The 15,046-nt window shown below is 44.8% G+C and overlaps 1 protein-coding gene across 1 annotated transcript in view; it reads left to right on the forward strand.

The window, feature by feature from the left end:
* The first annotated feature begins 738 nt into the window (after positions 1-738).
* Positions 739-15,046, forward strand: part of snx27a (sorting nexin 27a) — a 35,082-nt gene continuing 20,774 nt past the window's right edge. Inside the window, exons 1-2 of the mRNA XM_048229624.1 lie at positions 739-1,161; positions 11,513-11,744. Coding sequence (XP_048085581.1) covers positions 842-1,161; positions 11,513-11,744 — 552 coding nt within the window. The 5' untranslated portion in view covers positions 739-841. The remainder of the gene's footprint in view (positions 1,162-11,512; positions 11,745-15,046) is intronic.

The following is a 15,046-nucleotide window of genomic DNA, read 5'->3' on the forward strand; positions in this document are numbered from 1 at the left end:
CACAGACCTGTACACTTGTAACAAATTGTGTTCCTATATGTTACAATAGATGTATTCTGCTAGTTTTCTTTCTGTCTGCTCTGTTTTTTTGCTAGCCATGTTTTGATTACATAATGGTTGTGCTGTAGATCTATATAGGCCAACAAGGTACCTAACACATAATGTTGGATAGTTTTATCAAAATTAGATTCAGCCATTGTCTGTCTGCATTGGAAGGCTTTGTGTCAGTTCGTGAATTGTCCAGTAGCAGAAAGCAAGACCTAGGCAAACAGCCATCATTTGCATATTAAATGCTGACCGTCTTGATTTACATAGCCTACTGTTCCACTGGGCACTTATGAAAATAGAGAGAAAATAGCTCTGCTTGGACGAGGATTATGAAGAAAGAGAACTCTCGTTTAGAAATCTCCTATTAACACACTCTTCACACCTAGCCTAAGCTAGCCTACTGATGGAACTAGATTCACACACACTCAATGTTTCCCAAAGAGCATGATATAAAAATAGGTTTGGAGGGGTTTTCAAGATGGCAACCGTGTAAGGTGTATTATGTGGCTTTATACTTGGTATGTGCTTAAAACAAAAAAAAATAGGTTTGGCTAATTACCTACTTTACAAAGTTAGACTACATTAGGTAGGCCTAATACTGCTACACCTGTGATAGTCGAAGGGCAATGCTCCGGTGACTGCGAAAAGGCCTCAAGGAAAACGAAAGGGGGTCTTGTGATGGTTGGGCGGGTCACCGACAGCGCCGCTGTGTTCCCAGCGCTCAGCCCAGTGTACTTGAGTTGTTTTGAATGTGCGACGCACCGACAGGAGGGGGGCAGAACTTGAACTAAAGATGGCGGACGTAGAAGATGAGATACGGTCTGAACCCTCTTCTCTGCACCCCGCGGGGCCGCGAAACGGAACCGGTGTAGGTTCGGTGAGTGGTACCAGAGGCCAGAACATAACAATGGTGACGTCAGGCCCACGAATGGTACGGATTGTAAAATCGGAATCGGGCTATGGGTTCAATGTTCGTGGGCAAGTAAGTGAAGGTGGACAACTGCGAAGTATCAACGGGGAACTGTATGCTCCACTGCAACATGTCAGCGCCGTGTTACCTGGAGGGGCTGCAGACCGAGCTGGCATATTGAAGGGTGACAGAATATTGGAAGTGTAAGTCTGTTTACTTGTCAATTACGTCTACGTCTAAAAAGTTTTAAACGATTAACGTTAACACGAGCTACTGCTAGCTGGCTAGCAAGATAAGTAGCTGACTACTACTAGCCATACCATTGGTTGGCTAACCTGTTATCTAACATTATCGCTAGCTAAGTCAAAACAAATCAATGCAGCACCTACCTAGCCATAACGCTAATATAACCAAGTTACTAACGGGTTAACACGTTCAAGCAAAAGGTTTATGTACAACCCCAAGGAATGATATTTATTTGTTTTCACCCCGGCTTGACCATCAAAACATTTTGACACATGCAGACTAACGTTACCATTCCCCACTATTTGCAGACCCTAACTAGCTATAGCTAACCAGTGGAAAAAATCTTGCTGATTAGTTCAATTTACAGTATGATGTTATACATTTGACACGACCTAGCTGTTGTCATTGACCATTTACGTTGTTTCCCTATTAAAGTGCTGTTATGGGTAAGCATGTTTATGGGACGTGCATTTGCTATGGTGGCTAGCAAGCCTTAACGCTAGTGGTCATTCAGTTATCCTGAACCTAACGCCATACTTAGCTTCTAATTCTAGTCAACGTTACGTATTAAGTAGCTATCTTAAGCTCGTTGGCAAATCACCCAGTGTCAGTGGATTAGTGGTGGGTAGTTTTTGGTGTATTGAACGTGTGTCGGAATGTGCCTAGAAATTAAGCACTGGTCTATGCTATGCTGTTCTGGTAGCTAACGTTAGGTTGTGCTACGGGAATAACATTAACATGGTCTGTGATGCATCCCAGCTGCAGCCGCTGTCTGTTTCTCATATGCTAATTCATGAAATTAATTGGATTCTTTCGGTAATAAACACACGCTTTTACAACCACTGTGTATTTCGAGATTCAACGAAAGCTTCTAGCGAGCTCATGGTTTTCAAACGGCACCTGATTGCGTCAAGTATTGTGTTATGTGAAAACGTCCGTCCACCGTCAATGTCAGCCAACCCAACCACTTACCGAGCTAGGATATTAAATGCTACTCACATACTCTAACCCCCACCCCCCTTTTTTTGCACACACGCTTCGAGTCCGCTTTTCACCCGAAGGAACTGTTCTCCCGCGGAGCCAACTGCAAAAGTAATGACGTAGACACACACACACATCCTAATTTTACCGCAATTAGTCAACACATCAGGTTAAGACGAGTTCATTGGATGATTGAGATCTATTCACACCCTAAGACTGTAGCGCACTGTCACACTATGCAACAAGTGTCAGCTTGTTTGCATAATCACCATTAGACGAGGTTAATCATTTTGTAGGATGATTAGATATTCGATGCAAATCGATGGTGTACGTGTATGTGTGCAGTGTCATGCTGGGAAGAGGTACAAAGACTCCCAGAAAAGGGGATGCACTTTGCTCATCATTATGCTGAAGAAAAGCACCAACTTAACCACACAAAGTCCCTTTGAAGGGGATGCTCTACATTTATACGCTTCCAGGTTCAAACGGTCGAAAATTACAGGCCGTTAGAGACCCACCATTAAACCACAGCTTGTACCAGCACGGTGCCATGGTGTGTGTGTTTGTGTGTGTGACCAACTGAGACGACCAGCTGCTCTGATTCACGCCGTTGGAGGGTCCGTCAGGTGACCCGTTCCCACACACACACACAACACAAATGAACATGTCTCATCATCGACATCTCTGCGTCATCATTGCCAAGCCCCCCCACCCTCTCTTTCTCTCTTAAGATGCTGGGTGTTTGCATATGCTTACGTGTTGCTAAAGGCAAATCCCTGTTAATCTCCTGAGTTATTCCATGAACTTTTCAGAGTCCCTAGCCATGTGTACATTTGTGTATACTTAGCATCTCCTTTGGGGTCCCCCCTGTCAACATCAGCTCACGCTTTCACCCATCATGCAGTAAAAACAAGCACTGCGGGGAGCTGTGTGTGTGTGTGTGTGTGGCATAGACGGCAGCATCCCAACCACAAACCGGTCCAAGTGCCTACGGCTACCTAGTGTTCGATTCCGACCCCACCCCTGTATCTCTCTCACTCTGTATCTGTGCCCTGTCCATCTCAGTTGTATCTGCATGAGAGCAAAAAGCCCTAAAAATATACTTTGGTTTAAAAAAACATCAACAACAACAAGTAAAAAAACAAGCACTAGGTTGCACTGCACCTGCTTCTCTGGAGTGCTCCTGTTTATACCTCCAACTCACAGCACAGTACAGTTACCGCTCTGCTTCTCTGAGTTGTCCATCCTGTCGTACAAAAGGACTGAACCAAGGCACTCTTACTCATATACAAAGCTTTATTAGTAGGCGAGTTCATAATAAAAGGACTGAACCAAGGCACTCCTTCATATAAAGAAAGAAGCTTTATTAGTAGGCTAATTCATAATAGATTAGATAAGATCTTCCATCATATTTGCAGCCAAAATGGCCTTCATCAGGGCAGAACGTTTCTTGGTGTTTTATGCCCCCAACGTTGTCTTCAAGGTAGCGCTGCCTGGAAGGCGCTATGGTTAGGCGTGGGTTGAGGTTAGAGTTAAGTCGACAGTGCCAACGCTGCCTGGAAGACGACGTTGGGGGCATAAAACACCATCGAGTGGGCAGAACCTGTGTGACTGTCTCTTTAGCCTTAGCTATTCCCTTCTCCAGATAGACTGCAGTTCCACCAGCGCTACCAGTGGATCTGTCTGTCAAGAATATGACTGGAATATTCCATCAACAACTCATGTCAACCCCATAATCGCAATATTGTCATATTCTGAATAAGGCCAATAGTCAGAATATTAATGACCATTTAAACTTGACTGTGTGTGTGTTTGAGGGTGTGAGGGTAAAATCAGTAGAGCTAGTTTTCCCTGTGCCAGTATCAGAGCCATCAGGCTATCCCTTTGTAGCGTTGCTGTTTCTCTAGTCGGAACAGCTCTTGTCGTGTTGTGTTAACAGCACTTGGCTCCTTTTTATTCATGACCCAGCTCGCGCTACTGTCTGCCGCTGTCTGTGTTTGGGGCGGAGGGCCGACGGAACCCAGACAGACGGGGGCTGCTAGGCTGACTGTCTCTTACATAAGCCTGTCTCTGTCTCTGTCTCTCTCTCTCTCTCTCTCTCGCACTCTCTCTCTCTCTCAGCCTGCAGACATTGCTGTGACATACAGGGTGTAAATCACGCTGCTGCAACCGGTTCATGTCACCTCACCCTCTTCACTACCTTTAAATCTTCCCTCATTCTGTGCCCATTCAACCTCTGGAGTGTTGACAAAGACACACACACACACTTTTTTGGTATGTTCCAACTGTGTTTTGATGGCTGGAAAGTGAGGCACTGGAAAGAGTGGCTTGACTCCTGTGCTATTTTTGCTGTCTATTCGACAGAGTAGAAAAATGAAAAAGTGTGTGTTTGTGAGCGCGGGCTGGGCGGTCTCGGGAGACCAGGCTAAGGAGAGGCCGGGCTACCTCGCTCCAGGAAGAGTCCACTCCAGCTCGAGTTCTAAACAAAGTGAACATCCTACGCACACACGCACACACGCCATCCCCCGCCCATGGGAGAGTCGGCACAGCCAGAAGTTTTTAACCCCTCCAACTCCCCCCCACAGTTCGCATTCCGCCGCAGGAAATGACTCTTCTCTGCAGTGACTCTATGGTCCTGAGACGCTGTGTGTGCTGAGCTATTTGTTTCTAATCTTGGTTAGTTATGCCCTCAGGTACACTCTCCACTCTACTCTCTCTCCCCCTCCTCACAACACACACACACACACACACACACACACACACACTTAAAGCGATGGTTCGGAGTAATTTCACCCTAGGGTCCTTTGCACCATGACCAGGGGCGTCGCCAGCCGATTTTACCGGGGCTTCAGCCCGGGGTAAATTGATCTCAGCCCGGGTAGCCAAAATTGTTATTTAACTTTTTTATTTCATTGTGCGTTCTATCCCTCGTAGCCTATTAGAACAAGGAATCCCGAACACTAAACTCTGACAAGGAGAAGCAGAACGGGCTGGGCGGGCGGGCGTGGCTGGGCTGGGCTGGGCTGGGCTGGGGTGGGTGGAGAGCGCCAGAGGGTCGCTTCGCGGTCTGGTCAGAGATCAGTGGATCTGTGCTCTCAACTAACGTTACTGCTGTCAACTCACTGGGTGGTTCAGTGTCATAGGTTGCAGTACGTTGAGAAAGCAGACGTGACATGGCCAGCAAAGAAACTGTTTGGCTTTTTCAAACGAAAGGCAAAGGGTAAGAATTCATGTTTGTAAACTGAAATATAAGCCTGTCCGACCGACTCCATGAAGGCCAGCTATTAGTGTTGTTTACCTATCCTATCGCTAGCTGGCTAGCAAGCTATCATTAGTAAACACTAAGCAGGAGTAAAAATTAACTTTTTGAAATGTGAATGTCTACCAGTCACTGACAAATGAAGTGGCGAAATTCACCCGCCATTCAATAGGCAATCCGTATTTTCTGTCTGAAATCTACTAGCCAACTTCAATATTTACTCAGCTCTAAATAACTAAATTTAGCCAGAAGGGCTAATGCTTTCCCTCGTTGTTGAACATTTGTAGGGAGATGTTTTAACAGTGGCAAATTATAAAACATTAAATATCTAGAGGGGGCTGAGACCGCTTTCATTCACCCTGTAATGAGCCATTTAACCATCAAAGTGATTACAAAGCTGATGACATAAACATAAAACAGCATTAAAAAACCCAAGTTTCATGGGGATGAACATGTTCCATGGGAATGTGTTTAAATGTCCACTGAAATGTATGCAAATGCCCTATGCATAAGCAAAGCATTTGTAATTAGAGCTGAACATTGCAATCTCAAGTTCTTTGTATCCTGCAATGTAGTATGTTTTTGTTGGTTTGCCACACACTGATCTGATTCCATGATTTTGTAGAGGGTAGCAGCAAAGATGGGCTACAAACAGAGGAGAAGCCAGCAGCAAGAGCAGATAGGCATATGTCAGGATCAGGCATGGACATTGGTAACCATTATTCAGAGAAGGAGAAGAGAGAGGTGTAAGTGATGAGAAGCAAAAGTAGCAAATGATGAGAAGGACAGCAGTAAGTGATGAAAGAAGAGACTAAGTGATAAGAACAGACAGAGAAACAGACTGAGACAGAACTTCAACCTCAAACATTTTACTGTCTTTTTGGTAGATCTCTGGCATAGATCAAACAACAAAAGAGCAGTCAGGTGATGGAGAGAGAAGGGAGATCAACAGAAGGAGGTGCAGAACATTTGCTTAATGATACATTACATGCAACCTCACACTTTAATGTGTATGTGCCTAGTAATTCAATAATAAATAATTTGGGCAGTCTAATGTAGTCTGTTGTCTACTATAATAACACCTTTTATGTACTGTATATATATAAAAACAGCCGGTCCAGCCGGGATAAGCCCAGGTTGTCCTTAAAGTCTAGAAACGCCCCTGACCATGACCCCAAGCCAAACACCCTCCCAGAACCTGTTTTCCCTTGGTAGAACCCTGCCAGGACTTTTACGGGCTTTTCCCAAATCGCGAAAGTAACGTCGACGCTGCGGTATAGTAGCAGATAGTAGCATACATCAGGCAAGTGTTATTTAAATAAACTCCTGGTGTACCTACAAACTTTTCAATGCCTCGTTTTTGAGTAAAGAACATACTGTAGAAGTTTCGTACCATTCAGGGCATTATTAGTGGGGTAAATCTAAGAGAAAAAAGTTGGTACCATTACGACTGCAGAAAGTCATTAGTTTCTGACAGCGCTACTCCACCAGGGTTCGACCAAGGGAAAACAAGTGTTGGGAGGGTGTTTGGCCCGGGGTCATGGTGCAAAGGACCCTAGGGTGAAATTACTCCGAACCATCGCTTTAACACACAGTCTAGCACACACACATGAAACACACGCTCACATACAAAACACACACTCTTGCACACATACACTCTCCCTCTCACACACACTCACATTCTAAACACACTCTCTAGCTTGCACACATCAAACATTCTCTCACACTCTCTCTCTCTCTCTCTCTCACACACAAACACACACACACACACACATTAGATGGCATTTCACAACACAGACACTCAAACTCTCTATATGAAACACACGCTCTAGCACTCCCACATACACACACGCGCGCATATTAGTTTCCATGTGACTTTGTCAATATTGAGCATACTTCCTCCTTGCCTCCCCAGTTGAGCAAAGTGTGCTGGAAGGTAGCTGCTTTTGGCTCAGGTGATTGGCAGGTTACTAGCCCAGAGCCTGGGCCTCCTGTCACAGGCATCCAGCTCAGAGCAGGAAGTGAAGTGAGAGTGAAGGCCGTGTGTGTGTGTGTGTGTGTGTGTGTGTGTGTGTGTGTGTGTGTGAAATGTGCTGATGTTGCAGCAGTGGTGTTCCGTTGCTTTGCTTACTGCTCACTTTTGCTCACCACACACCTTTAGAGTGCAAGGTCTCTCTTTCTCTGCTGTTTTTCTTTCTTTCTTTCTTTCTTTCTTTCTTTTAATCTATCTTATTCACTCCTCCTTCTCCTCCTCCCAGTCATCTGGACTGCAAGATTTCTCTCTTCCATTCTGTTTTTCTTACACCCCCCCCCCCCGATTCATTAACTCTTAACTCTGTGACCATACTCTCTTTTCTGCTGATCAGTATACTTGTTCTCTCTCTTTCTCCTCTACACTTGTTGACCCTGTTTCTCTCCGTCAATTCCACAGAGCCTCATATGACATGTGTGGCGGTGGAGATGGTGGTGGTGGTTGTGGTGGTGGTGAGAGGGGGTATGAGTGTGACACATTAACCAGCTCATCTGCTGAGTGAAAGAGGAACTGAGGCTCTAAGGCTTGATGAGGCAAGTTGGTAAACATGTGTGATCTCATTCCACTGCCCTTCAGCAGTTACACCTCGGTCTCTCTCTCTTTGTCTTTCCCTTTCGTTCTAGTTTTTTTTTTCTTGTCTTTCGCTCTTATTCATTCAGTCCGTCCATCTCTCTTTCAGTCCATCTTTCTCTCCCTATCTCCCCTTCCCTGACTTAGAGACTCCGTCTCTCTCTCTATGTCTCTCTCTTTCTCTTTCTGTATGTCTCTTCTCTCTCTCTTTCTCTCCCTGCTCTTCTCGTGAGTGTTGCAATCCGTGCCAGGGCTGACTTTCAGCCAGTGTACTTTCTGTCCACTCCCCCAACAGGAACTTAAAAATAAAAGACTTTACCAGGACCAGGATGTCAAAAAGTCTGTTTCCAAAAAGCACAAAGTTGGGAGACCACTAGTCATGCTTTTGGACTGGCATTATTAGTGGGGTAATTTGCGAGATAAAAGTTGGTACCATTACGGCTGCAGAAACTCATTAGTTTCTGACAGCGCTACTCGACCAGGGTTCGACCAAGGGAAAACAGGTTCTGGGAGGGTGTTTGGCTCGGGTCATGGTGCAAAGGACCCTAGGGTGAAATTACTCCGAACCATCGCTTTAAGTAGTTTACTTCTTATCTTTCTTGTATAATAGGTGGATATAGTAATGGACACTCACAGCAGTCAGTCCACCCTGCAGTGTTAGGTGGGGTTAGTTTACAGTATGTGGGGGTGCCTGGCTGTGCTGAGGGTGTATGTGGCATGTCCATCTTGCAGTGTGATGGACTCGCACACTGTGGGTAGTGTACATTATGTATGTGTGTGGGTAGCGTACAGTATATGGGTGTACCTAGCTGTTTTGAGGGTATGTGTGTGTGTGTGTGGGGTAGTGTACAGTGTGTGTGTGTGTGTGTGTTTGTGAACGGTTTGTGTACAGTGTGTGGGTGTACCTAGCTGTGTTTGTCTCCCTCACATCATGTTCATTCATGAGTTATACAGTTGTGCTCAAAAAAATAGCAGTTCCTTTAGAAAAAAGAGTAAATGTCAAAATTCTTCAAACAAATTGTACTTTCATGAACACAGATGCATTGGGGACACAGTACATTCTATTCCAAAGCAAAACAATTGGGCAAAGTCATCAAAACTTACATAATAATAATGATATTTCATAGAAAGTCAGAAATGCCATGTTCAAAGAAATAGCAGCGTTGCCATCTTTCCTTGGAAACTCAAAAATGTGTGAAGAAATTCTTGATAAGTGAACTTGGCTAAGTATCCTAAACTAATATTTTGTTGCAAAACCACGGTTTCTGATAACTGCTTCACATCTGTGGTGCATGGAGTCAACCAACTTCTGGCATCGTTCAACAGGTATTGCAGCCCAGGTTAATTGTACTGTATTCCACAATTCCTCTTTGTTTCTTGGTTTTGCCTCATGCACTGCACTTTTTATGTCAGCCCACAAGTTTTCTATGGGATTAAGGTCCAGGGATTGTGCTGGCCACTCCATCAGTTGAATCCTGTTCATATGGAACCATGCTTTTTGCGCTTTGCTTGCTGGTGTGTTTTGGTCATTATCTTGTTGAAAGGTCCACCTCAAAGGCATTTCCTCTTCAGCATGACCTCTTCCAGTATGTCAGGCGCCCTGCAAACACCGAATTCAAGCCACAGTACTCAGTGAAGATAATTAAGCATGGTGGTGCAAGCATCATGATATGGGGATGTTTCTCCTACTACGTTGTTGGTCCTATTTACCGCATACCAGGGATCATGGATCAGAAATTTCCTCTTCAGCATATGGCAGCATGACCTCTTCCAGTATCCTGATGTGCTCGAACTGATCCATGATCCCTGGTATGCGGTAAATAGGACCAACACCGTAGTAGGAGAAACATCCCCATATCATGATGCTTGCACCCCTTGTCTCTCAGTCACAGTGGCCACACACATCATGATTTTCCACTCGTCTCGTCCGATGAATAAGTGATGATGGCGAGGCGGTGGCATATGGCAGCCGTTCCTCTCACGCCAACCCACCTCAGTTTGGAAAGGGCCAACAATGCCACGGCCCTCTCCTTTCTCTCTCTCTCATTATATTTCTTTCTTTCTTTCTCTCTCTCTCTCTCTCTCTCTCTCTCTGTCCTTCTTTCTTGATATGTTCTGTCTATCTAGGTAAGGTCAATTGAAAGTAATAGTGTCAATATCTAAACACATGACCCAACAACAACCATGTGGCAAGCAACAGTGAGCTTTAATCTTGCTATTACTTTTTAAGACTTAATAGTAATCCCTGCCAGTGCAGACCTATAATTAGCAAAGTTGCTTTTTGAAAATAAACAAGCCTCCCTCTCCTTTTCGTGCTCTTTGCAGTTGTCACTTCTCTGCCTTGCCTCTTCTCCAGCGTTCCTCCATCTCTGTCCTTGCCTCTTCTCCAGCGTTCCTCCATCTCTGTCCTTGCCTCTTCTCCAGCGTTCCTCCATCTCTGCCTTGCCTCTTCTCCAGCGTTCCTCCATCTCTGTCCTTTTCCCTCTTGAGGCTCGCTTTCTTTTTCTGCTTTTATTCCTGCTGCCCCCCTCCCCACCCCACCCCCCACCCCTCCCCTCCCCACCCCACCCCCACTTCTCTCTCTGTGCTGTGTCTGTGCCATCACATAAACTCACATTATGGCATTTGGGGAGTTGGGGGTTGTGAGTTTGAAGATGATGGACATGCTTTTTTTCTTGAATAAAATGTAAAGGGGTAGCCTAGAAATCTAGACGTGCCCCTAGCGGCAGCAAATTACATTTGCTGGCAGGGCTAGTCTAGCAACTCTCCGTTGGCTTGTGAGCTCCAGAAATCGAAACTCAATCAGGCCAATGAAATCGTGTATGGAGTCGTTAGGTGGGCTTAACATAATGATTGATTGCAGAGTTGCAACGGTTTGGCTTGAATTCCCTGCTACTTGAAAACAAATAAGATGGATGTTGCTGTTGGCGAACAGTGTGACACGAGTTAAGCTTTTATTAAGTTGGCAAACGTTTGAACTAGCCAACTAGCTCCGCTGGTGGGAAACGCATGGGACTCATAGCGCTGCCGCTGTCCTATTGAGTGCAGGGGGAATTTGAAAGACAACTGATTATCCCGCCCCTCGGACTGAGAACTGCGAATGGTGAGTGTCCAGACCCTACATTTTAATGTGGGTCTGGCTCGTCAGGCTAGTAAAGGGGCTTGTTTTCTTTAAATCTGAGGCTGGAGGAACTGTTGGGAAGAATCTGAATGTTTCTCAGTGGTGTTGATGGTATGAAGGTGTCAACTACCAGTTTTGTGTACGCGTGGAAAAACCTACAATTTCCTCTCTCTCTCTCTCTCTCAATCACTCATCATTTCACAAGAATTTAACAGCTTTTGTACTGTTTCCCTCCTTCCTCCCTCTCTCTCTCTCTCTCTCTCTCTCTCTCTCTCTCTCTCTCTCTCTCTCTACCATATATCTCTCTCTACCATATTTTTCTCTCTTTCTGTCTCTCTCCCTCAGGAATGGCGTGAGCGTTGAGGGGGCGACACACAAGCAGGTGGTGGACCTGATCCGGGCGGGTGAGCGCGAGCTGGTTCTGGCCGTGCTGTCGGTGCCTGCCCATGAGGTCGAGGGCCTGGAGCCCGGCGAGGAGGGGGGCACCCCCCCCAGCTACGACTACAGCGACCGGCAGGCCGTGCCCATCTCCATTCCCTCCTACAAACACGTGGAGCAGCACACCGAGAGGTTTGTGGTGAGTGTCGCACAGAGCCACAACACTGAATTTACAGCTCATAATAATAGTAACTAGCATGGTATCCCGACAGCAATAGCAGAGCAACGCAAGTAACAGAATAGAAGGTAATATAAACGGGGTGTCCGATAAAATTTCTGCTTAAACATTGTGTTGCATTGCTTCGCGTCACGTACTGTCAGGATATTCCAATTGAAAACAAACTGATTTAATGTTAACGCTAATGTTCACTCGCATCGCATCTAGTTAGGACTTGTTGTAATGACTAGTAATTACAACTTTACAACTCTCTAACATGCACACTGTTCTGTTTTTGTTTTAAAACTAATACGATCTCTGTCCAGATGTGCGTTTACGATTCCGGAACTGAGACCGTCTTTTGTCCACGCTGGACCCTTGAAACCCAGATTTACACAAATCATGTGACCGTTCATGCATTTATTTTAATTTAACAAATTTATTCAGAATTTGACTGCAATACAGATGCTAACAAATACAGCAAATAAGCCTAGAAAAGCGTGTACTTCGTTCTCCATTGTGCATTCATCGCTGGCAGGCTAGTAGTGTTTTTTTGAAAATGGGGCCGACAGCGTTTCAACTTTATTCAAATGATTCTGTTTCAGGAGCTCAAGTAGTGTAGATGAGAGACGCAGATGTAACAAAACAACAACAAAAAAAGAATGGTGTGGACAAAGAGTAGACCTCCGTCCAGACCAAAGGCCCAAATTCCACTATCTTGAAACAGTAGCCGAATTGAGACTCTTTATTCAAAGCACCTTTCAGGACACCCAAGGGTACTTTGCATATGATTTACAGATCCAATTTACGGAGAGGGAAAAGAACTAAATGAGCAGTGAAAAGACATTGAACAGACTGAAGAGATGTAGAGTTTTAACATCGACAATAGATTCACAGTGTCCAGATGTGGTAGGAAGGGGATTTACACACACACACACACACACACACACACACACACACACACACACACACACACACACAAACGAGCAATTATCATTAAGCTGACTCTTCTATCCAAAGCTGCACCTGCATACGTGCATTTAGGTTATGTTATGTTACATTCAAAGTGAGCTACAGTATAGTGCAGATTAGGTGTGTAATGGTACACAAAAATCATGATCTAGTACGTACCTTGGTCTTGAAATCAGTTTGGTTCATTTTCGGTACAGTAAATCTTGCTTATGCTCAACAGATATAAGCTGGAATATTATTTTGAAAAGATGTCAAATGTTTTTTGCCATAATTAGCTAAACTGACATATGGTCCGGCACTTAACATGTTTGTGTGGAAACTCAATTTTGAAACATGGTCCACACACAAAAAAAGCCTACTGTTGATTACTGTTTAAAGGTTGTATCAGCAATTTCAGGCCCAAAAAAGACTCAAACATAAATGATCACATTCATCTAATCTTCCGCTTCATTCATCTAACGATCCGCTAGCTGCCTGCCCCATAAGCAGGCCGTCAAAAAAACGTGTCTCTGTAGGCAGCCTAGGCTCCGAGATCTGTACACAAAAACAATAGCTACCAACAGGGGTTGGCAACCACTCAAAAGCAAAATAAAGTGTTTCAACCAATAACCGACGAGATGTGCGTTTAGGAGAGTTTCAGTTGCCCGGGAGGGAGGGGGAGGGAGTAGCGAGCTAGCTTTCTGTTTTGTTTAAACATCAACAGAAGTGACGTATCCCCGCTATCGCTGATGCAACCTTTAAGACTGCATTCGGTACATTCGGTACACATCTGTGTTGAACGTTCCTGTGAGTGGCTCAGTACAAATGTCTGTCTGATGAAGGGCTGGGGCCTGAAACGTCACATGTGGTGATATAGCCTACAAACATTCTCAACATTCGGACTCAACATTCTTCTACTTGCTTGTGCCTTCCTGTCCAGCACCCAGTACTCAACTACTTGGATGTGCGGGCTGCACTCTTGAACTCTCACGCTCAGTACAAATACCTGCACCCTTATACCCCTATTGCGAATATGTATTGCAAGGATCCGAGTGAGAACAATTTCATCATCGCAGGCACATGACTGTGCAAACATTTGTGCGCTTTCCAATGTTTTGTGACCTTGCAGAGTCATACTCCACAACGCCACAAGGCCACCAACTGCACATGGATGGACTCCAAGTGGACTAGAAACTATAATAAGAACAACCACAGGTCCATGCTGTCCCCAGCTTTCTGTGTGCACGTCAACAAGCGAGTATAATCAAGACCTGAAGTGTTCACTCTGAGCACTTGCGCTCGGCACGACACTCAAGCTCCTCCGTCATCAGCTCGCATTGTCACTTGACACACTTGTTGAGGCGTCACCATTTCATCAAAGCAAGGGTCAGCTTTCAGGGTGCTCTTGTGGAGCTCTTTAATTCTATGGTAATACCAGAGTTATTCTTTGTGTGGTGGAAGCGCTGCATTCTCTGTTCGCGGTAAGTGGGTCAGGGCTTTATTGTCGTCAGGGCTTTATCATTTTTGGCTCTGCGTCTCCTCCTAGGGATTTGGTCATATGGACAATTTGGCTATCCCTGTGTTGGTCATATGGACAATTTGCACCCATGTTGTGGTCATGTATTCCGAGTTGCAAATAAATTAAGTAAAATCGAGATATCGTACAGTATCACTTCCTTTGGTGAGGGGGACTTACTTATCATGTATTTTTTATTTATTCAATGTTTTACAAAGATAATTGCAGTGAGTGAAAGTGACTTTAAATTGGTTAACAGTGCCTTTTTTGAGTTTTTGAGTTCAGCAGTCTCATGACGTCACTGTCGTCATAATAAGTCCCCATGTATTTAATTCAGAGGGATCAGAGGCATTAGATGTACAGTGTAGCCCATCATTAACACCTCCCCCCCAGCTTTCAGTTCTGCAACATTAGACTACTACTTCCCTCTGTGTTTGCTTCTATGCTGTGAAATCCCCTAGCTGGACTCACGTATATCAGATTACTTACGGTGTTACGGCGAACCTCATTAAAGTGGTATAACATAAAGTCCGTAGGACAAAAATGTGCTTATGACTCACCGAAGCACTCTGCCCTTAAAGCTCCACCTCAGTTGAGGTTCTTTCCATTCCCCAGCTTTACATCCACTAATGAGTTTCATTTACCTTCACTGATTCACGCTTGAAGAAGGCTAATTGCAGATATGTAGCTCTTTTTGAACTTTTTAGCATAATTTCCCCTGGTTTAATTAAGAAGCTTGAGTCATATGCATAGGCTGCAACCTTTACAAGGCAAGGTTTACAAGGCAACCTTTTTTTGTGAAGTCCATGCAGCTTAG

Source organism: Alosa alosa, chromosome 20 (assembly GCF_017589495.1).
Source record: "Alosa alosa isolate M-15738 ecotype Scorff River chromosome 20, AALO_Geno_1.1, whole genome shotgun sequence".
In the NCBI taxonomy this organism is placed as follows: domain Eukaryota; kingdom Metazoa; phylum Chordata; class Actinopteri; order Clupeiformes; family Clupeidae; genus Alosa; species Alosa alosa.